The sequence below is a fragment of the Cicer arietinum genome, chromosome 4 (assembly GCF_000331145.2).
Source record: "Cicer arietinum cultivar CDC Frontier isolate Library 1 chromosome 4, Cicar.CDCFrontier_v2.0, whole genome shotgun sequence".
NCBI lineage: Eukaryota > Viridiplantae > Streptophyta > Magnoliopsida > Fabales > Fabaceae > Cicer > Cicer arietinum.
The window spans coordinates 48,488,711-48,511,367 of NC_021163.2; the positions used below are offsets into that span (position 1 = coordinate 48,488,711).

A 22,657-nucleotide genomic window follows, 5' to 3' on the forward strand; every position below is an offset into this window, starting at 1 on the left:
ATTCAACAAATTTAATTTAAAATAATATTCTTTTTTTAAGTTTTATTGAACATATATCAATCAAGTCGCTTTTTTTTTTTTATCTTTAAGAATGAAGACCATAAACTTCTAATTGCATGAGACAATAAACATTGTCATTGGTATTTTTTTCAAGTACTAGTTCACAATAGACCACTTTGACTTATCAAAGTGATCTACCTTAGAATTGTATATGAACCATTAGATAAATTAATTAATAATTGAAAACATGATTAACAATGGTTATGCATACATACAAGTAGTACATAGAAATCACATGCATAAATACTATATCAATGGCATGTCCGTGTCGTTTAAACATATAACTTGCTACAGGTGAGTATAAAGAAAATATTTTGGCTGGTTTGCTTCTCTTGAATACAAAATTATCATTGTAATTTCATACAATTTATTAATCGCACACTTTAAGAAAAATTCTTGATTGGAAAAAAAAACTCCATCACCTCAAATTTTATTGAAGTCTTATGATCGTTTATTGATATGTAGCATTCAATCCGTACCTATAATCCTAGAAGATCGAATTCTCAAGGAAACAAACTTACTCCCAAAAAAATATAATGGCATGTGTAAATTCATGAAAAGCTGGAACCAAATTACTCAGAAACACTCTTTACAAAATGATTTCTTATCAAGGGGCTACACAACCTCCAATCTAAAATAAACCCAAACAACTTTCTCAATACATTACTACATTTGTGGGCAATCTTTGCCCTCCTTTTCCTTCTACTGACCATTTGAAGGCCTGAATACAGTATAACCATTGACACCGCATGTCAAATTTGAGTAATCTTGATAGTACGGATAACCACCATTGTCTGGATTTCTCATGCCGAGATAAGATAGATCGGAACCAGCCATCTGCCATTGGTTCGGAGGAAACCCAACTACCTTTCCATTTCCATATGGTAGTGCACTTGACTGGGGATGATAATCCCTTATAGAGTTGAAATGCCCCCCGGAGGAACCATACCCTTGTTGAAACCCAGGATCATGGTAACTTTGTGATCTCTCAAACCTACAAGAACTGGTTGACGATCTCAAATCATCATTTTTATCCAAGTCTCCAGGAAAAGTGAACTGTCGATTAAGCAACGGTGGTCCATCATTGATGGATTGGCAGACTGAACTTGTCCCAGCTACACTCTCGATACCTTGCTCATCATCAAGCAGAACATTTATGATATCAAGGTGTGGGAACTCATCCACCAACAACCCTTGGTTCTGACGCCTAAAGGTGCAGGTTTGAAACTCATTTGCTGTGTGGTCCAAAGATCTACTACTGTCTACTGGCTTGAACAAGTCAAGGTTTTGAACATCATTTAGTCGGGAAGATTGTCCGTAGTGCATGTTTCTGCTGGCTTCCCTTTGAGAACTCTCCATTGACTGGGGCCCATTTTGCAAAACGTCTTGAGTAATCATACCAAAAGGAACACTACAGTGACCAGCCAGAGAATCCATTCTGTCAGAGCTCTGGGATAGAAATATTGGGGATGGTACTAGAGGTTGTTGTGAATAGCCTGAAGATGGGTTTACTACTGAACTGGAGCTCGAATGAGTGAAACTGGTAGCAGTTGACACCATGTGATTCCCCATCATCGCATTTCTGTACGACTGAGGAACAAAGCCATTAGTAGCAGCAGATGAAGGATCAGGACCCAACCGACCAGTTGCACTCACTGAGCGTGCAAGAGGCAGAGCTGTTTGAACCATAGAAACAGAATTAGTTGGCCTGGGACCACCAGGAACCAGAGGAGCACTGGAAGGTCTTGACATCATAGGCACTTGTGCCATAGGTTTTTCACTTGGTTTTTGAGGTGACGCCTTCTGGATTTCTGTTCTAGGCACAATCGTTGCTTGTGATGCAGAAGTTAAAGATGAAGGTGCATCTTTATCAATTTGCAGTGAGGCACTAAAAGATGTTTTCCTGACATGTACCGATGAGGGTAAGTTTCTCGGAGTCCTAGGCGAGGATGACCGTACTGATGTCATCCCTTTCTGGGGGCTCCCAATATCAACAGGTTTTTCCACATCAACTTGCTCTTTAATGCTCAGTTTCTTTTGTAGTGAAAAAACTTCCTCTTCCTATCAAGTAGAAGAGCAAAGCCTATTAAATCAGACTTAAAATTGTAATGGCACAAAAGACGGACGTTAATTGAAAAATAAACACAATTTATTGAAACAACGACAAGGCAGTAAGTTTAAAGGGAAAAGTGAGTCAAAGGAAATCTTGAAAAATAAATCAACATGAAAGCATCAATTTACAGCAATTCCAAATCCAATATCCCCATCTTTCAAGAAAACGAAAGTCCAGATCTCTATTTTATAGTTTCCGGAACACTTAGGAAAATAAGAGCAAAGGATCCCTAACTACCTACTAACAAACATAGCTATCTAACAAACAATTAATTATCTGTTCCATGATGATGCATGTAAGAAATATAAAAGTAAACCATTTGTGTCTTTATCTAATAGCTTAAGCTTTTGAGGAAGATAAATCATGACGGGTAAGAAACTGGGAAAATTCAAGAACAATAATCAAACATGAGAAAGCAAAGAGAAGCATGAAAAATTTTGGAACAAAGAAAACCATGAGGATAAGCTAAGAAAAAAAGACAACCTTTCTGACAACAGGCGGGTCAAGCCATTTCAACCGATCCTGTAAGCAGATTGCACCCTCAGATTCAGATTCACCTACCTTACCACTTCCAGACTGATTATTCATATCAACAGCATCTGCAGTTGAACCAGATGCCTGATAGTCCATTTCAGTGGTCCAATTACTCCCATCACATGATGCTTTTACTTGGCTCTTACCCCTAGAGATAAAATGTGGCAAGTCAAATTAACACAAAAGAAACAACTGACATTCATCGACATGAAACAAACAATACATAAACTTACCTGCTAGGCGACTTTTGGACTTTGTAATTTGTGAAAGAGTTCCCCTTGTTGGAGTCATTAATCACCACAGAAGGCAATGAATCAGTAGAGCATGTCGATGAACTGTCGTCTATCACTGAACTGCTCCTTTTCTCAGCCATTCCATTTTTCCCCGGTGAAAGACCACCTATACCGTTGCAACTAGCCTCGGCTGAAGGAGGAACTTCTGATGCATCAGTATCCCAATGAACAGGACTTGCATCTCTTTCTTCTGAATCAGGCTGAGGCACTTCGTCGACTCCAACCACAGATTCAGACACATCAGAAACAACTTCCAGGGCATCAAGCTTTTCATCCACAATTTGAACTCCATCCATGTTAGAATCCTTTTTCACATTAGAAGCATTGTCTTGCTGCTTGTCATATTCAGCCACAGTAGGCCTCTCCTCCCTACTTTTATCCTTTCCTTTTTGGTTGTTCCGTTTCTGTTTGGCCTGGAGTGACAAGAGACGACTGTCTGTAAGCAGTTAAAAAGAAAAACCCATAACTTCTCTCACAAACCCCGTGTATATGATGTTATTTAATCCCACTAGTAGCAAGCAAGCTAAAGGAAACAAGAAAGAATCTCGGAAGAGTAATAGGTACTAAATTGCTGGCAAGATACTTCCATTTAAGGAATAATTAGCCAAAAGTCATTTATGATGCACGCTCCGTAGAAGATATCATAAGAATGATTTAATCTTGTATTTGTCTGACAGTCTTTAATCCTATGTTGTCAGTCTCAGATAGTGGTGCGAAGCGCCAAACCCCAAAAAGGGGATAGTGGGATCGCGGATACACTAAAAAATAGCAAAATACAAACATTAAAATCAAGTTCTAATAGTAATCAAGTTCTAATAATAATCATTATCACTTATCAGAGTGACAAGACAACCTATTAATCAAGTTCTACTAAGACTAAAACTAAAAACAAACAAAAAATAGATGAAGATGCCTTTGTTCTTACAAAGACAGAGAACAAAGCAGACGAAATAGAAAGAACGATAACGACACAACCAAGAACAAAGAGATGCTGAACAGAGAAAGAACAGAACAAAAACGATGGTGATGGAGCAAGAACGAAATAGAGGAAGAACAAAAACAGTTTCATGATCATGATACTGAACCAACCCCTTCGTTGGTTTATAATAATAAAAAGTTAGGGCTTAAGTGGGTGCGAAATAACCTAGATACCCTTAATGAAGAACAAAAAAAACTTCGTTTATAAAAACCCTCAACCGCACCGGGATTCCGGGAACGCGCACGATTGCATCGGGATTGACAACAGAGCTTTAATCTTGTTCAGATGATTGAGTAACAACCCAATTTGTTATCAGGATAAACAGAAATAGCAGTAACTATGTCTATGTGAAAACTATAGGATTTCAGAGATCCCTTAATAATGAATGTGTACCAGACCTGTTTCTTCTTTGCCTTCTTTTCCCTCTCATTAACTCCACGTTTTGCTTTCTGTTCAGTTTCAGCCAGGCATGCTGCCTCTTCTTCACGAATGAGCTCTTCTTGTCTCTTCAGAGCAACAGCTTCCTGGTAAGAAACCTCAATTTTATTGCTGCAGCCATTAAGTAATTAATTAGGATAACCTAATCCATTCACAGCCTACACAATCAATACTTACAGGTAAACAGATTAAAAAAGATAAGCAGTACAAACATAATAAACACATTACATACCAAAATTAAGTTAAGCAGGGCTTGTTTTATCATTCATAAAGTCAACACCTCATATAGAAAACTAAACAAAGCCCAGGTTGCACGATGATAACAAGCACCGAATCACTTTTGTGTAGAGTCTGTAGACAATGATATTACACTGCATGTTCATGGATAAACTTTCATGAACAGTAAAGTTAATTGCAAAAAAGGATCCAACTGAAACTATCGGCTATCCATTTCCTATTGTCTCACATCATATTAATTATGAAGTTGCATTCTACACCCATGTCCCATGGTTGTGCGTCTATCTATCACAGATTCCAAACTCAGTATCAGTATAATAAATAGTACAAAGTACACACCCAAGCTTCAGAATGTCATGTAACGAAACCAAGGTTGTTAGTAGTACTGTTTGAAATTTGGAAGCTTAATTGAATTTTTTGTCCCACTACTTTATTAGGCTCACAAAATAGTCCCCTTTTTAAAGTAAAACTTTTTGGTCCCTCAAGTATCACTTTTGTTGCAAATTTGGTCCTAACCCAAATTTTTTGCCCAAAAAGTGGTTATGTGGCATACTTTTGTTAATGTGGCATAAAACATGCTAATATGGCTTATTACATGTGGATTCATATCTATCCATGCCATTAAACAATAAAATATATTTATCCATGGCATAAAAATTTATTATGAAAACAAATTAAAAAAATATATACTCAGAACCCTAATTCAAAATTTCTTGAATAAAGAAAAAAATTCTAGAATCCAAAAAAAATATGGTGGTGGAAGGATCAAATTTCAACAGCCCTTACTTGACCTTATCAAAAATAAAATTTCTTGAATCTCTGAAAGAAAAAAAAATCAAATTCCAGCCCATGCTCAACTGTTATTTTTTTTCCCGACCCAATCTTCACCACATCCCATGGACTCAACACAAAGAAAAAGCAGAAGAAGCAGAGGACGGAATGAGGACAAGATTGGTGGTGGAAGGAGTATTGAGGGGAGAAGAGAGAGTCAAGAAGGAGATTTAGGAGAGGTCTTGTATCTGACATTTGAGTTCCTCCTCAATAACTTTGGCTTCGTCATATCATTCCTTACAGAAAGGACACAACAAAGGTGTTGGAGTTGCCGATGCTGACGAGGAAGAGCAGAGTGATGCGGATGACCAGGAGATAGAGACTTTGAGGGGGAGATAATGGGTTGAACCATTAGGAGAATGAGTATGATGAAGAAGATTGAGTTGAGTATGATTAGGATGACGATGAGGAAGAAGTTGCATGATGATTTTACCACAACCCTCTTCCAGATCTGTGTTTCTGTTTTTCTCGGCTTAACGTTTGATGACATGGATAAATATGATGATTCACACGTAATAGGCCACATGAGCATGTTTTACGCCACATCAATAAAAAATGTCACCATTTTTTACCTAAAATTTGGGTTGGAGCAAAATTGAAACAAAAGTGATAGTTGAAGGACCAAAGAGTTCAATTTTAAAATGAGGGGATTATTTTCGGGAGCGTAATAAAATTGGGGACTATAATTGCAATTAAGCCAAATTTGAATGGAGAAAAATCAGAAAGAGAATTTGGCAGCATTATGAAATAGAGACTAACAACAACTTTGTTCATGTTTGGATTAAAGTTTGCGAACGTACTTTTGATTATACTTCATTGAATAGAACATCGCCTAAAATCTCACCACATGAAAACCTAATCCTCTCATCAGAACATATTTCTGAAATTTTATTAAAGTAAAAGTACAACCACCAAATATAAAATATATAAATTAAATAACACCATAGCTAACTGGTGTATATTATAAGAGTCTACTTCCTACTGCTCATTAGTTCATTGCCAGCAAGCAACATTCAGAAATGAAGAACAACAAAAATCAGGAGATAGCAAGAACTAAAATCAAGAGGTATGTAAATGAGTAGTTAGCCAAGAATAATTGAAGGATCCAAAACTAATTGTATATGATACCTGAATAGATGGGCAAGGACAAATATTTCCAAAGTCCTGCGACCCAATTCTGTGAGACGCCTTTCATCACGCTCTATGGAATCTTTATTGAAGTCCTCCCCAGAGTTTCCATCCTGCCAAAAACATTTGAACAAGGTTAGCAATCAAAAGAGTTCTGAAACTACTAAACCAAAATCTCATATCCATTGCACTAACAACTTTGCAGGCGACTGAGAATACCGTTCTATGCATTATATGCCCTTAACCATAACTAGAATATACTTTCTTGGTTTTAAATTTTAATTACAAATATTTTTAAAAAAAAAATTGTTATGTCCCCCAAACACGGAACAGAAAATTAAAGAAAATAGATGACAAATGGGACTAAATTTCACTGTTTTATTGATAAAGAAAGATTACAAGTAGAAGAATGGCTTGCACTGCAATTGGTTCCCAACTGTCTGCTGGATCACATTCCAAGCTGGTTGGCAGTTCTTTCACAACCTGACAGTTGCCTAACTTCTTCAACAGACACGTGAAAAACAGGGTGAATTTTAACTGTCGCAGGGAAATTGAGGTGGTAAGCTACTGCTCCTATCTTCTCCATAATCTCAAAAGGGCCATTCCGAGGGACGAGTTTAGGAGCAATAGAAGTTGCCAACGAACGTTGCGTGAAGACGCAGCTTGAGAAACTCCTATTCTTCCTGTTTTGCTCAGCCCAGTTCTTCATTCTCATTTATGCCCTGTACAAATGATACTTCAACTGGCGCAAAGCGTCATTTCTGTCCATCAATTCTCACTGAACTGCTTCCACTTTTGTTTCCCCTTTTAAGAATCTGATTAAGGCTGGAAGTGGGCGCCTATACACCACTTCAAAATAAGTAGATCCAGTGGACCCATGAAATGTGGTGTTGTACCAAAACTCCGCTCATGGAAGCCACAACACCCAAGTCTTGGCATGGTCCGCACTAAAACACCTCAGAAGAGTCTCCAAACAATGATTAACGACTTCAGTTTGGCCATCCATCTGTGCATGGTAGGCCGTGCTCATCTTCAAATGGGTGCCTTGCAATTTGAACAACTAGCATAAAATATTGTTCACAAAAATGGGGTCCCGACCGCTGACGGTGGAGAAAGGAATGCGATGAAGTCATACAACCTCTCTAGTGAAAATTTAAGCCAACTGTTTCGCAGTATATGGATGCTTCAAAGGAATGATGTGGCTGTATTTTGACAGCCTATCCACAAAACCAAAGATGAGATCATACCCTTTTGATTTGGGCAGCCCGGTAATAAAATCCATTGATAAATCGTCCCAATTCTGGTCTGGAGCAGGTAGTGGCTGAAGCAAGCCTCCCAGTGCTGCAGCTATATAATTTTGGCACTGGCAAGTATCACACTCCTGGAAAAATTTCTGCACATCTTTCTTTATCACAATCCAATAAACATTGGCTGCTAACACCTATATGTTTGGTGAAAACCTGAATGATCTCCTTCAGGAGTGGTGTGGAATTCTTTCAACAGTATAGGGATCCTATGTTGTCCGTCTTAGATAGCGACATGGAGCGTCGAACCCCAAAAATGGGATAGCTGGACAGCCGCTATTGTGAAGGCCAAAAAATAGTATATAAACTAAACATAAAGTGCCAAACAGAACGAAATGATCACCATGCTGAACGGAGGAGCAAGAATGAAACGAAAACAGAGAAAGAATGGTTTCCTGCGTACGATCACCGATCACGATGCTGGAAAACAGAGCAAGAAGAACGATACTGATACTGAAGTTTGAACGATCGGTTAAACCCTTCATGGATTAGTGGGTTTATAATAATAAAATGTTAGGGCTTAAGTGGACGCGAAAAGACCCAGATTCCCTTAACGGAGAATAAAAAAAGCGGGCCCGATAGCAGGTCAGGCTGGAATAGCAGGGCACGATTTGCGGCCGGGAGTGCCACCACCGCGGAATTCGTTTTAACGGCCCGTGGCTTTGCAGCCAGTCCATCCACTGCACCTGGATTCCGAGAACGCGTGCAATTGCGCCGGGATTGACAATAAGGAATCCAAGGGGATACGGAAGATATCACCAACCTACCTTCAAACAACAAACCCCGTGATTATAAGAAAACCCAGGTTTAGTACTTACCCCTTGTTGCAAAGCTTGAAAAACTTTTGAAGCCCCATATCCTTATGCACCTCATCAATCACTTCGTTGCCGCCCAACCATTCAGGGGTATATACTAGAAAAGCTAATTCTGCTAAATGTCGTCTCATGCATGTGGGAATAAACATCTGCCCTTTGTTCTCAAGGTCCGGTTATAGACTATGACAAAGCGGTACCCCAAGGATTTATTATTACACCATAAATCTAATGTCATGTAATGAAAATTAAGCATCTAATATTTACAAGTATCATAAATCCTTAGAGATATCTTTTCAATTTGATAGCTCACGTGGATCTAATCATGACGTTGGGTTTCATATGCAATGATTAGTATTATTTGAAGAGTCTGTTTGGTATGAGGGAATTGGAGGGAGGGGAGGGAATTGGAGGGAGGGGAGGGAATAGTTTAAATGATGTTTGTTTGGTTCATTTTTTAAGAGAGGAGGGGAGCAAAATCCCTCCTAGACCTCCTTTTGTTTCCCCTCCATTTTGGGGGGATTTGGATAGGAGGGGAGAGAAGGGAAGGGACCAAAATCACATACCATATAGCACCTCTCCCCTACCCTTGAACCATACATAAATTTAATCAAAATTCCTTCTCTCGCCTCCCCTTTTTTAAACCAAACATATATTAATTCCCCTCCCCTTCATTAAATCCCTCCATTCCCCTTCATTAAATCCCTCCATTCCCCTTCATTGAACCTAACAGACCCTAAGGGAAATAAGCCAGAAGATCAGTTAAAATTCAGCGGTTCTTTCTTCTTCCAAATTTCTGATGTTCTGAGTTTTGGCATTGAAATTTATCCATACTGATAAAATCCCTGATTCAGAATACAAGAAAATGGGAAGAAAGAGTAAACACCTACAAACAGTTAAACATTTAGTAAATAAATAACTCTCAAAGTAAAATCAATTTATTGGCTACCAATTTGTCATTTAATTAAAGTTTAACAATAAAAATGGTACTTGTGGTTGTAACAGACTATAGAATAATCAAATCACAGAAATTTAGAAAGAAGTAACATTCTCTTTTCTTTGGTTTTAATCAGAATGACTCTTTATTGATAACTATTATGCATTCCTTCATTCTCTAGAATCTCTGGAACTAATACCATCACATTCCAATCCAATGGGTTACCCTATGTCACCAGCTATCAACATAATTTCCGATCATTTAACCAACATAAACTATTTCTCACCTTTGTGCGATTTTGAGGACCCTTCTCGTCTTTTGGAGGGAGAGGTTCTATAGCTGCCCTCTCAAGTAACAACAGAACATCATCCACCAGTACAAACATATCTTTCTCAGCACAAACAATTGGAACGGGCATTTCTTCAGCCTCCAACAATTTTACCCTACCTTTCTTGCTCTTAGTCTGGCATTCCAGAGCCTTCAATCCACTATATAAGGAGTCCATTACCAAAGTAGAAGTCACTTCTTTCTCTATAAAGAAGTGTTTGACTACTAATTTCAAAATTACATCTGTTTTTTCCCTAGACATGCTGTGCCTAGAAGTTTGATCAATTTCTCGCCAAAAAGTACAGAAGCTGCAAATAGTACGAATTTATATTTGATTAGATAACAAAACAAGAACCAAAAATATGATGTTAGTTGTAAAGAATCTAAATATACCATATCAAATAGGATAAACAGTTTATATCCCTATTAATGAAATAAAAAGCTTAAATGCAATTTTATTCCCTCAGTTTTAGTTAATCCACAATTTTAGTTCCCCTATAATTTTTAACGCAGTTTTGGTCCTCTTATTTTTGAAATTTAGACATTTTGTCCATTCCACCGAATATTAATGATGTGGCAATTAATTGAGGTGCTGTGGACTTGTCTCCATGTATTTGTGGAAGCCATGTCATTATTTACTTGTTTTTTAATTATTTAAATCATTTTCAATAAAATTTGAAATGTTGTTAGTTTTTAAAAAATGAAAATAAATTAAATTAAAGAAAGAAAATAACTAAAAATGTGAAAAACCTAACCCCCAAAATTGAGACTTCTCAATCTTGTGCACGGAGCTTGGCTTATCAAATAATGACTTAAAGAAGTGTTTACCAACTATGGATGCAAATTCATCAGATTCGGTAACACTTTTTATGAAGTTTTGTTAGCTTGCCAAATTGTTGTCATGTACTCAGTCCTGGCTCGTAGTTTATCTTTTTCAAAAGTTTTGATTCATATTGGATAAGTCTTCTTCAAGTTGTTATGATGATGATTTCGGGAGCATGGCAGAACTACAAGAACAAGGCCTCTCAGCTTAAAGCGTTTTACGAATACTACTCAGCTTTGATGCAGAACTGAAAATAAAGAAATTATGAGATTCAGAAACTGCCCCCATTTTGGGATTAGGCTTCTTAACAGTTCTATTTTTATTATCTGTTCTTTGATTTCATCTATCATTTTTATATTTATTTTTTCTTTAATTTTTTTTCTTTTTAAAAACTAAATTAACTATTTAGATTTTATTAAAAATGATTTAATCAATTATACAACAAGTAAATAAAGACATAGCTTCTACATATATATCCACATCAGGTCATTTAATTCCACGTCATCAAAATTGGATGAGGGGGACAAAATGTCTTAAATTTAAAAAATAACATGACCAAAATTGCATAAAAAATTATAGAGACTAAAATTGCGGATTGACCAAAACGGAAGGACTAAACTGCATTTAAGCCTAAATAAAAATAACAAGACAGATTAAACTTGTTGACGAATGTAAAATATAATATGATATAATATAGTCCCTCTGTGTCACAATGAATGACGTTTAAGGTTTTTGCACACATATTAAAAAATAAAATAATTAGAAGAAAGAGAGAAATCATTTTACCAAACTACATTTTAACTATTGGTGAGTTTCTCACTATCATCAATACAAAGTATAATAGTGTTTTCAAAGTTATGTATATAGTAATCATTGAAGGTAATATAGGAAAAAATAATTAAAGTTGAATTGAAAATTGTAAATGACATTCATTCCGAGACAAATATTCTTTGCTAAAGTGACACATTATGAGTCGAAGGGAGTATAGTATAATATAGAGGTTTAATAAACTAAAAAAGTTTGTAATCAAATCCCCAATCTAATATATTTTGTAATAAGGTCCTTCCATTATATTGTCGTTAGGCAAACTTTAATTAAAGAACCTAATTACCACAATTATATTAGTTTACGAATCTAATCATAATTATTTGTTTAGGGATCCATTTAAAAAATTCAAATAGTTTAGAGACGTAACGTTATGTATGAGAGAGAGAGATAGAAAGAGAGATCAGAGAGGATATAAAGAAAGAGAGAAACATGAGAGAAAAAGAAAGATGAGAGAGAGAGAGAGAAAAGAGAGAGGATAGAGAGATGGTACAAAGGGAGAACATGTGTGAGGGAGATATGAGAGAGAGAATATTTATTGTGTATCTCTCTCCCATATCTCCCTCTCACTTCTTTTCTCTAACCATCCCCTCTCTCCTCACTCATCTCTTTTCTATCTTCTCTCTCATATATTATCTACCCTTTCGCCTCTCTCTCACTTATCTCTCTCTCCCAAAATATATATATATTATGTTGTAGGTCCCTACTATTTGAGAATTTTTAATTAGGTCCTTAAACTAAAAATTTGTAATCAGGTCTCTAAACTGATATATTTTTTGTAATTAGGTTCTTTTAAAAACTAAATTAACTATTTAGATTTTATTAAAATTGATTTAAAATTATACAACAAGTAAATAATGAAATAGCTTCTACATATATATCCACATCAGGTCATTTAATTCCACGTCATCAAAATTGGATGAGGGGGACAAAATGTCTTAAATTTAAAAAATAACAAGACCAAAATTGCATAAAAATTTATAGAGACTGAAATTGCGGATTGACCAAGAATGTAAATATAATATACTCCCTCTGTCTCACAATGAGTGACGTTTAAAGTTTTTGCACACATATTAAAAAACACAATAATTAGAAGAAAGAGAGAAATCATTTTACCAAACTACCTATCTTAACTATTGGTGGATTTTTCACTATTATCAATACAAAGTATAATAAGGCTTTAAATGTTGTGTATATAGTAATCATTGAAGGTGATATAGAAAAAAATAATTAAAGTTGTATTGAAAATTGTGAATGACATTCATTCTGAGACAAATATTTTTTGCTAAAGTGACACATTATGAGACGAAGGGAGTATAATATAATATATAGGTTTAATTATTATGTAAGTCTCTAAACTATTTGATAATTTTTAAATAGGTCCTAAACTAAAAAAGTTTGTAATCAAATCCCTAATCTAATATATTTTGTAATTAGGTCCTTCCGTTATATTGTCGTTAGGCAAACTTTAATTGAAGGACCTAATTACAACAATTATATTAGTTTACAAATCTAATCATAATTATTTGTTTAGGGATCTATTTAAAAAAATTCAAATAGTTTAGGGACCTATCGTAATGTGAGAGAGAGAGAGAGATTAGAGAGGATAGAAAGAGAGAGAGAGAAACATGAGGGAAAAAGAAAGATAAAAGAGAGAGAGAGAAAAGAGAGGATAGAGAGATGGTACAAAGGGAGAACATATGTGAGGGAGATATGAGAGAGAGAATATTTATTGCGTATCTCTCTCCCATATCTCCCTCTCATTTCTTTTCTCTAACCATCCCCTCTCTCGTATCTCTTTTCTAACTTCTCTCTCATATATATTATCTACTCTCTCACTTATCTCTCTCTCCCGAAATATATATATTATGTTCTAGGTCCCTAAACTATTTGAGAATTTTTAATTAGGACCTTAAACTAAAAATTTGTAATTAGGTCTCTAAACTGATATATTTTTTGTGATTAGGTTCTTCCATTACAGTTTGACTAACAGTAGACTAAAATATATTAGTTCAGATATTTGATTACAAATTATTTTTGTTTAGAGACCTATTTAAAAATCTCCAAATAGTTTAGGCACTTGCTAAATAATTAAACCTATAATATACTATCTCTATTCCTTTTTTTCTTTCCTCCACCTCCTTTTAATTGTCGTTTTGAGATTATTTACACATACCAAGAAAACTAATAAACTATGTTATTTTTTATGTAAATATTTACCTTTTTCTGTAATACCCCAAACTATTTATTATCTAATTCTACCTATTTCTCTCTATGCAATAAATAGTTAGTGATAATTTTGACAAAATAATAGTTGATACTACTTTAAGAACTTGGAAAATACTCCCTTCGGTCCTTAATTATACGAGACTTTTTAAAGAATTTATTTGTCTCATTTATAAGAGAAAATTACAACTTTAAAGTGTATTTAGTAGTTTAAAAATGTTTCTTTGTACTATTAGTGGGTAATTTTAATGTTTTTGCAATTTTCCATAAGGGTATATATGTAAGAACATTCAAAAAGTTAAAACAATAAATGACTTCATATATTTTGATGATTTGGGTTGTTTCTTATAATTGGGACCAGGGAGTAACAAGTAAATAGGAACAAAAACTTAATAAAAAAAAACACTTAAGGAGGAACAGGTGGAATACTATATAATATATAATTAGATAAAAAGAGGCATAATACTACACAAAGTTGCCTTCAATGCATATCATCATTGTTGCATTACAAGAATAAACTACAGTATTTCCCTCTTGTAATTATTTATTTTCTTCCATACATGACTAACATTTTTCACTTTCACAGATTAAAGGAAAATTAACTTAAATGATTTAAAACTTCAAGTAATAGACTGCTAATGATCATGGAGCATGAAAAGGTAAATAATATAAAGGTCCTCACTTTTGGGAATAACAGCATATATGAGGATATAGTTCATTATATACATATATATAGGGAGCATATCAAATGAGAGGAGTTTTACAATAAGAGGGTGAAAGAGTTAAATCTAAACCATACAGCCATACATAGATGGTCATGGTTAAGAATTATTTAAGTGGCACGTTATCACTTAAAAGAACCGCATGACTTTTTCTTTTAATATTGACCATCCATGTAGGGTTGGGTGGTCAAGATTTAACCCTCTCATGGTATCACATCATTGTCAGATACCAACACGTGTCTGACACGCCATCAACGTGGCTGCCACATAAGCAAAAACTAATGTAAGATGAGATCACACCAAAGAACTGAATACAATGACATGAAACCAAAGCATCACATTCATATTAGGACTTATACTATAACTACTATATATATATATATATATATATATATATCAAAAGGTAATACTAATGAACACGAAATACCTTGACCACCTAGCTTTATCCTCTATCAGCTTCCCAAGCTTGCTTCTTCTCTCCTCCACAAAACGCCGGTAAATTTGTTCTACATTAGTCAAATATACCCTAACAAGTTCTCTCCTATACTGACAATCAAGGCAACGAAAAGGCCTGTAAGGTTTTTCCCTGTGCATTAAAAAAACATATATGATCATACATCTGAATGAAAAGCTACAAATCACATTGCATCATTGTAAAAAATAAAAGGAAGGAAGTAACAAGATCTAATCTAACAGTAGCACAGTTTCCGACGGGTAGATGATATATTGTAAGTTTGTAACTAAGTTTATATTAAACACCAGAAGGCAGGAGAACCAAACAAAATTACAGACAACCACATAAACCAAAATACAACTGTCAATCTACGTTTTACATCTGTTAGCAGCATAAAAAATCATTTATGCTTATAATCCATGAACTTGAACAAAACCAATACAAATCATAATTACTGCAATTCTGGAGCTATTAATCCATAAGAGTTCACTCGGTGAACAATATGAGAAACATCACTAGATTCCTTGATAATTCTACCATGGGGACCAAACAGAAAAGGTTGTTGTGAATATCAAAATATCTGAGTGGAGAAGATCAGAACAGTAAAAGAAGCCTATAGTTCAGTCAGTGAACATAAAACTAGACTTCCAAGGTACCTCTGTAGTCAGTAGCGGTGGTAGCGACCGCAATCGCAGCGGTGCGTAGCATAGCAGAGGTCTATGCAAAATGCCATGGAGGAGCGTATCAATGTTGCGGCTGAAGCGCTGCTCGTGGCGGCGAAATCGCGAAGGAATGGCAGAAAAAGCAAGGAGTAGATGACCGCAACAGTGAAGACGGAGAAAAAGTCATAAAGACCATCGTTTTCCCTGATCACTGTGCCACCAAACCTCTCTTCTCCCCTGTTTTTCTCACCTCCAGACTTAAGCGCAGCGGCCATACCTATGTAGTCAATGGCGGATAGCATAGCGAACAACCCCCAAAATGCTATTGCGGTGTAGCGTGTAGCAGTATGGCTGCTACGCTCAAGTCTGGGATTGAGAAAAACAGGGGAGAACAAGAGGTTTGGTGGTACAGAGAACAAGGAAGTGAAGGTCGCACCGAAGTCGTCCATAGTTGTGCCGGAGTCACATGGCAGGAAAAATGACACAAGAAGAGGAGATGAAGGGTTGCAGCCAAGCAGAGGAGATGAGAGGTCGTGAACGAGAAGAAATAAAGAGATTGCTAAAGGAAAAAACCCTAATTGGTTCAAAACGAATAAAACGCGAGGGCTATTTTGTATTTTCGCAGCATAAATGAAGGTGCTTTCTGTCTTTTCACGATAAATATAAAGGCCTTTCTGTTTTTTGGTGATAAAAATGAGGGGCTTTTAGTATTTTTGCGAACGAGGGCCTTTATGTCTTTTTCTCCTATCTTCACTGTTGTGGTCATCTTCTCCATGTTCCTCCACGATTTTACTGCCAGGAGCAGCGCAACAGCCGATACACTGATCCGCTCAGCCACAGCATTTTGCCTAGCGTCGAACCTCCACTACGCCACGCTACACCGCGATTGCGGCCACTACCGCCGCTACTGACTACATAGGGTCATATCGCTACGCACAACACCACAATAGTGTTTGGGGTGTCGCCCGCTTCGCTACGCTATCCACCATTGACTACATAGAACAGGTTGTGGTCAGACTTGTTGCACAACCATTAGGCGAACAAACCAAAAGAGAAAAACACTTAAAACCTGAAGAAAATAGAAATACTTGTCCTTTAGTAGATGTAGGTACATACTAAGTTAAAAAAATTGCAAAAACAAGGTCATGGAAAATACTGCTGGGTTACAGAATGACAATAATGGATTCCGAGGATTACAATCCCAGAGATGAATGCTAGTTGTTAAAACAATGACATGAATGTATTAATAACCTACTTCACAAACAAAAAATAATTGAGAAGTTTTCAACAAAGAAAGAGTATCATTTCTTGCTAGCCATTGGATCTTCTATAAAGTATAAACTCCATTCATAAAAGGACAAGCCATTCTAACTAGTAGACTACAGATCATTCCCGTTTTCTTCTTTCCAAATAAGCAACAAATCGAGTCAAAACCACATGTAAAATAACCTTAATGGCTAGTTAAAATGTATACAAGAAGGACGTATATATTTATAATATATAAATGAAATAAAAAATTAAGCATAGAACACCTGATGACTTGAACTTGAGCTTTTATTATGAGATTGTCAGAAGTGTCAACAAAGCCATCATACACCTTTGAAATCTCCATAAACTTTTTCCACCCCCAGTCATGCTCCTTCTTCCAAAATCGGTGCAATGTATCTGAAAAACTCAGGTAAAATAGCTTAACAAGGATGTTTACAAAAAATGCAACTCCAATAACGAATAAACAAAGGTATTTATTTACCAACAGACCAGAATATTTTGATTTCTTGGGGTCTTTGTTAACCACAGCTATTGTAAATTGTGCAAAATGACTCCATCCTGTATTACCCACAAAACGACGGGAGAACAAAAACAAAGTCAAGTATTGTAGGATCAAGAGCAGCTAGTAAAACGTTAATGCAATGTGAAAATTCAAAAATCAAACCTGGAAGAAGTTTGTCATGATTAGCAACACAGAGAAACAGAGAGAGATAATTGCATACATCACAACCTTGTGGATAAATTAAAATATACCTGCAAATAACACAGCCCCATTAGGTCAAAACCCCAACTATAATGTACAGTAGCCGTCAAATCATAAGGAGTGTCTCAGCAAACCATAGCTAAATGTTAGATTTCAAGTTTCAACGTCAACTCTTCATTGGGCATGTTAATCCTGTAATCATGTGTTCTACTTACTCCTGATATATGAACACAATACACATTTCACAACTCAAAATAAAGAAAGTAGAGTCCTCTTGTTTGACAAATTAAATAGTTACATAGTCATAGTTGTAGACTACGAAAAAACAATGTAACCCAAAGAGATAGTTTCCACTTTCGCCTCTTAACAAAGATGCATTGGAGATAGTTGCACAAACAATAAATTTTGTCAAGACTCAAACTCATAAAAAACAACATGAATGACAAAAGCCATAATAGTTTAGGTTTATTTGGGTGCCATATATTTATAAACATGTATGCAAAAGTTATAATCAACCAAAAAAGATTGAATGAGAGAGAGAGACAATGGGGCGTGGGAGGATCCTTGTAACCAGGAATATAGGTGTATAAAAATACTGTAGAATAGATTAGCCAGTTAAGCTCTAAAGCACATCACAAGCCGCATACCACTTGTAGTTGCCAACTTCAAATGCACTACTATGAAGTTCCCTTTTGGTAATCTGAGAAAACTTTTCGATCTTCCAAGTATGTTTTCCATACAACTCAGATGATTTTGGTCCTGTCATGAGAAAATATAAATTAGATTTAAAACAACTACTAATAGAAAACTTAGATTTCTAATAATCGCAAATTCACCACCATCGTCCTCGTCCTCGTCAGTGTCCCAATAAGGGGGTGAAGTCGACGGTATTCCATTCTCCACCTGCTCAGAAGAGCGCCATTCTGCCAACACTTCCCCAGATTGACAACGGTGCCCACTATAACTTCCCTCCACAGACTTTCCCGCTCCCGATTCCTCACTCGCAATCCCAGCCATTCCCAGATATGCAGCACAAATACAACCAAAATCAACCCCTTAAACCTACACATTGTATTATTAAAACATTCTCTCAAGAATTAGAGTAAAATCATATTTATTGAATTTAAATATGTTAGCAATACATCAGATATATATATATACTAGATTACTAAACAACCAAATCCTATTAGTACTAATATATAACTACATCCCTATTAGTACTCATATATAACTAAATCCCTATTAGTACTCATATATAACTAAATCCCTATTAGTACTCCTAGTCAACTGAATCCCTATACTTGAGGGATATTAAACAGAAACAGATTTTGACACTCCCCCTCAAGCTGGTGAATAGATGTTCTCCATTCCAAGCTTGAATACAATTCTTTCAAAGTTGCTATTGTTTAGCCCTTTAGTTAGAAGATCTGCAAGGTTGTCATGGGAGGAGTTATATGGAGTGCAAATTAGGCCAAAAAGAAATTTCGAGTTGCTGCAATGAAGGCTGCAAAAAAAGGCCACAATGAAGGTGGCTAAGGTTTTAGGAAAATAGAAACCGCAATGAAGGCGGCAAAAAGGACCACAATGAAGGTGGCTAAGATTTCAGGAAAATAGAAACCGCAATGAAGGCAGAACCGCAACGAAGGCGGCGAAAAGGACCACAATGAAGGTGGCTAAGCTTTCAGGAAAATAGAAACCGCAATGAAGGCGGCAATGGTTCAAATGAGGGCCATTCCATTCTCTAGCATGTCCAATCATCCTCTCTGAGTGCTTGTCCTGAATGTGCCAAAGAGCAAGTACCTTTGGGTTTCTCCAAACTAGTGAGTAAAGATTTCCACTTTTCTACTTCATCTTGGTTCAGTTGTGTCATACCTTCTCGACTTTCTTCACTAGTACTTGTAGTTATGTGTGCTTGATCTTCCTTTTTTTTCCACTCTTTGTCTCGGTTTTGAGAGCCCCACTCTCTACTAGGTGGCTTCCCGTACAATTTCCAACATTCTTCGCAAGTGTGGCGAGGCTTGTTGCAATAGGTACACCACACTCCTTCACCTTTCTTCTCCACATAGGCTCCTCCTTCTTTCTTTTGGTCAACCATCATTGCTGAGCTTTCTACAGGTGGGACTGTCAGCATTAGTCCCCTTCTACTTTCTTCACTTCTCACTATAGCCACTACTTCATTAATTCCTGGTACTTTCTCCTTACCAAGGATTTGCACTCTAACTTGATATTTGAGTCCCACCAAGAAATCATAGACTATCTTGTTCAATATACTTCTTGAGTAATGTTGCATTTGCTGAACACTTGGATTTTATAACTCTATAATGATCCAACTCCATCCACAAAGCTTTGAGATGATTTGCATACTCAGTAACAGTCTTGTTTCCCTGTTTAGCAGCCACAGTGTTCACCTTCACATCGTATATTTGGGCAGCATCTTTAGCTTTGGAATAAGTCTCTTCTAATGCCTTCCAAATCTCCTTCACAGTGCTGAGAAACATGCAAGTGTCACTGATTTCTGAGGTCATTGCGTCCCATAACCATGCCATGATCATAGAATCCTCTTTATCCCACCTCTTAAATTTGGGATATGTTTCTTTGGGGTTCATCTGTTAAGTGTTCTGCCATCCCTTTACCTTTCAAAAACGTGCACACAATTTGAGACCACTTCAAATAGTTCTTCCCATTCAACTTGTGAATGGTTGAGAGGTTTTGCAATTCGGCTTGGAATTTTTTATTTCCTGTTTCAGTCTCGGCTCCATTATGAATCACTACTCCTTCTCCCGCCATGGATGAAAAACAAAAGACAGCAAGTTTCTCTGATTTACAATCTACGAAAAAACGGCGGCGAACGGCTGATTGCAGGGCGGTGGTGTGATACAGTCAGTGTACAGTGGTCAACAGTCGTCAACAGCAGTGAGAGAAGTTGAAAGTTGTGTTCACAGCAGTGACGGCTAGTTTCGGAACAAAAAAGGCAACAAACAGACTTCAGAGAGCACAAAAAGAAGGCTGGTTCATGGAGATCTAGAAGGCTGTTAAACAGACGTTAAGTTGCTACAATGAAGGCAGCAAAAAAAGGGATCTTAAGTTGCTGCAATGAAGGCAGCAAAAAGAAATCTTAAGTTGCTGAAATGAAAGCAGCAAAAAGGGCCACAATGAAGGTGGCTAAGGTTTCAGAAAAAAGAAAAGCTCAATGACAGCGGCAAATTTATGCGGAAGCAAGGCTCTCAAAGATCGAAAGCATATATACTAGATTACTAAACAACCAAATCCTATTAGTACTCATATATAACTAAAACCTTATTAGTACTCGTATATAAGTAAATCTCTATTAGTACTCATATATAACTATAACTAAATCCCTATTAGTACTCATATATAACTAAATCCCTACTAGTACTCATATATAACTAAATCCCTACTAGTACTCATATATAACTAAATCCTACTAATACTCCTATTCAACTGAATCCACTATACTTGAGGGATATTAAACATAAACAGATTTTGACATGTTCAAACAACTTTGTAGCATAAATAAATCATTCAAGCACTTCAATTAAACCATTGCAACTGCGCCACAGAAAATCCAACATAGTAATAACAAAAATTCAACTTTTACCATTCACAATTATTAATTATGAACAATAAATTCAAATGGTAACAATTCATCAAATGAAACCAATGAAAGAAACACAGTAATAACAACCTAAAATCAAACACAATAAATATAAATTCATTTCTAATATATCGTCTCAATACTATTGAAACCCAAAAACCCAACTAAACGAACTAACAGAAAAACCCATGAATAAAACCCTAAAATAGAGATTGAAAAATAACAAAAAATTAAACCCAAAACCAATTAAATAAATACAAACAAGCACGAATTAAACCCAAAACAACAACGGGATTTCAAAAAAAAAAGTATTCGACGCAAATTCCATGAAATGGAAACCCGAATATTCCTAGTAAGAATCAACGTCGGAAAAGAGACCAAGATCTTAGGAAACGATTACCGTGAGAAACATCGATCAAAATCGAAGGAATGGCGAAGAGTCACACTAAGAAAAACCCCAAAATGAAATCAATAGGAACAAGTGGAATTTTAAATAAATAAAAAACGGCGTGGAATTGAATGGATCGAGAATAGGGCACACGAACCTTGAATCGAAGGAGGAGACGACAGTAGCGGCGTGAGAATCCGGGGCTTTAAGATTTTAGAGAGAGAAAGGAGATGAACAACGGAGAGCGAAGGCATACCAAAAAAACAAAAATTAATGTTTTATTTTTATTTTTTTCTTTGTTCTACTTTATTTGTCTTTATTTTTTAAAACATTTTATGGTTTTTTTATCATTATTTTTTCCTGAACAGAAAAGACAAAAATATACGGTATTTAATAATAAAAAAAATTATTATTATTTTACTGTATAATTAAATTGACTTCTTAAAAAATTATAATTTTTCATGAAATGAATTAGTTATAATTCATGTTTTAGAAACCAAATGGAACTATTCAATCGATCTAATCGTGAACTAGAATGAGATTATTTCACATATTCGATTGCAATTTCATCTCAATTGAAGTAATTTAAATTTAAAATTGTTTTTAAAAAAAGAAAGTGATTTACAATTGAGGAATCATAATTAGTCTTGTCTAGTTCCAATTTTAAAATATTATTATATTTATGCTATAATATATATTTATTGTTGTTGTATGTATAGAGTAAAGTATTTATTTTCTTAAACCTTACTTTCATTAACTAATATTGATATTGATAAATTAAATATTTTGTTTTGAGTTCAAATATGAAATTTCATAATTATATAAGAATTTATGATATTTTTTATTTTTTTACACTTAAAAAAGTAAAATAATTTTTTATGGCAATTTCATCTCAATTGAAATGATTTAAATTTAAAATTGTGTTCTAAACAAAATTAATTTACAATTGAAGAATCATAAAGAGTCTTGTCTAGTT

General features: G+C 35.6%; 1 protein-coding gene across 6 annotated transcripts; it reads right to left on the reverse strand.

Moving 5' to 3' along the window:
• Positions 1-610: 610 nt before the first annotated feature.
• LOC101490053 (TNF receptor-associated factor homolog 1a-like) lies at positions 611-21,976 on the reverse strand. Of its 6 annotated transcripts, none has more exons than XM_012714979.3 (13): positions 21,839-21,976; positions 18,517-18,739; positions 18,325-18,436; positions 17,639-17,727; positions 17,464-17,532; positions 17,238-17,370; positions 15,017-15,175; positions 9,953-10,301; positions 6,614-6,726; positions 4,378-4,528; positions 2,941-3,413; positions 2,657-2,855; positions 611-2,121 (listed from the first exon to the last, which is right to left on the reverse strand). In XM_012714979.3, the coding sequence occupies exons 2-13, from the start codon at positions 18,692-18,694 to the stop codon at positions 763-765; spliced, it is 3,384 nt and encodes a 1,127-aa protein (XP_012570433.1). In that variant the 5' UTR covers positions 18,695-18,739; positions 21,839-21,976; the 3' UTR covers positions 611-762. The 6 variants fall into 6 exon arrangements, with proteins under 6 accessions (XP_012570433.1, XP_027189722.1, XP_073224179.1 ...); XM_027333921.2 differs by having other exon boundaries at positions 18,514-18,739; XM_073368078.1 differs by lacking the exon at positions 21,839-21,976 and adding an exon at positions 21,694-21,712 and having other exon boundaries at positions 18,514-18,739.
• Between the last annotated feature and the right edge of the window lie 681 nt (positions 21,977-22,657).

What these genes read in the sequence shown, in the direction of transcription:
- LOC101490053 (XM_027333921.2), bottom strand. Translation starts at nt 18,694, where the DNA reads ATGGCTGGGATTGCGAGTGAGGAATCGGGAGCGGGAAAGTCTGTGGAG. An exon ending in AGAAGGCAAAGAAGAAACAG is followed by an intron (nt 3,414 to 4,377) that starts GTCTGGTACACA and finishes TTGTCACTCCAG; the next exon opens with GCCAAACAGAAACGGAACAA. An exon ending in GTCCAAAAGTCGCCTAGCAG is followed by an intron (nt 2,856 to 2,940) that starts GTAAGTTTATGT and finishes TTTTATCTCTAG; the next exon opens with GGGTAAGAGCCAAGTAAAAG.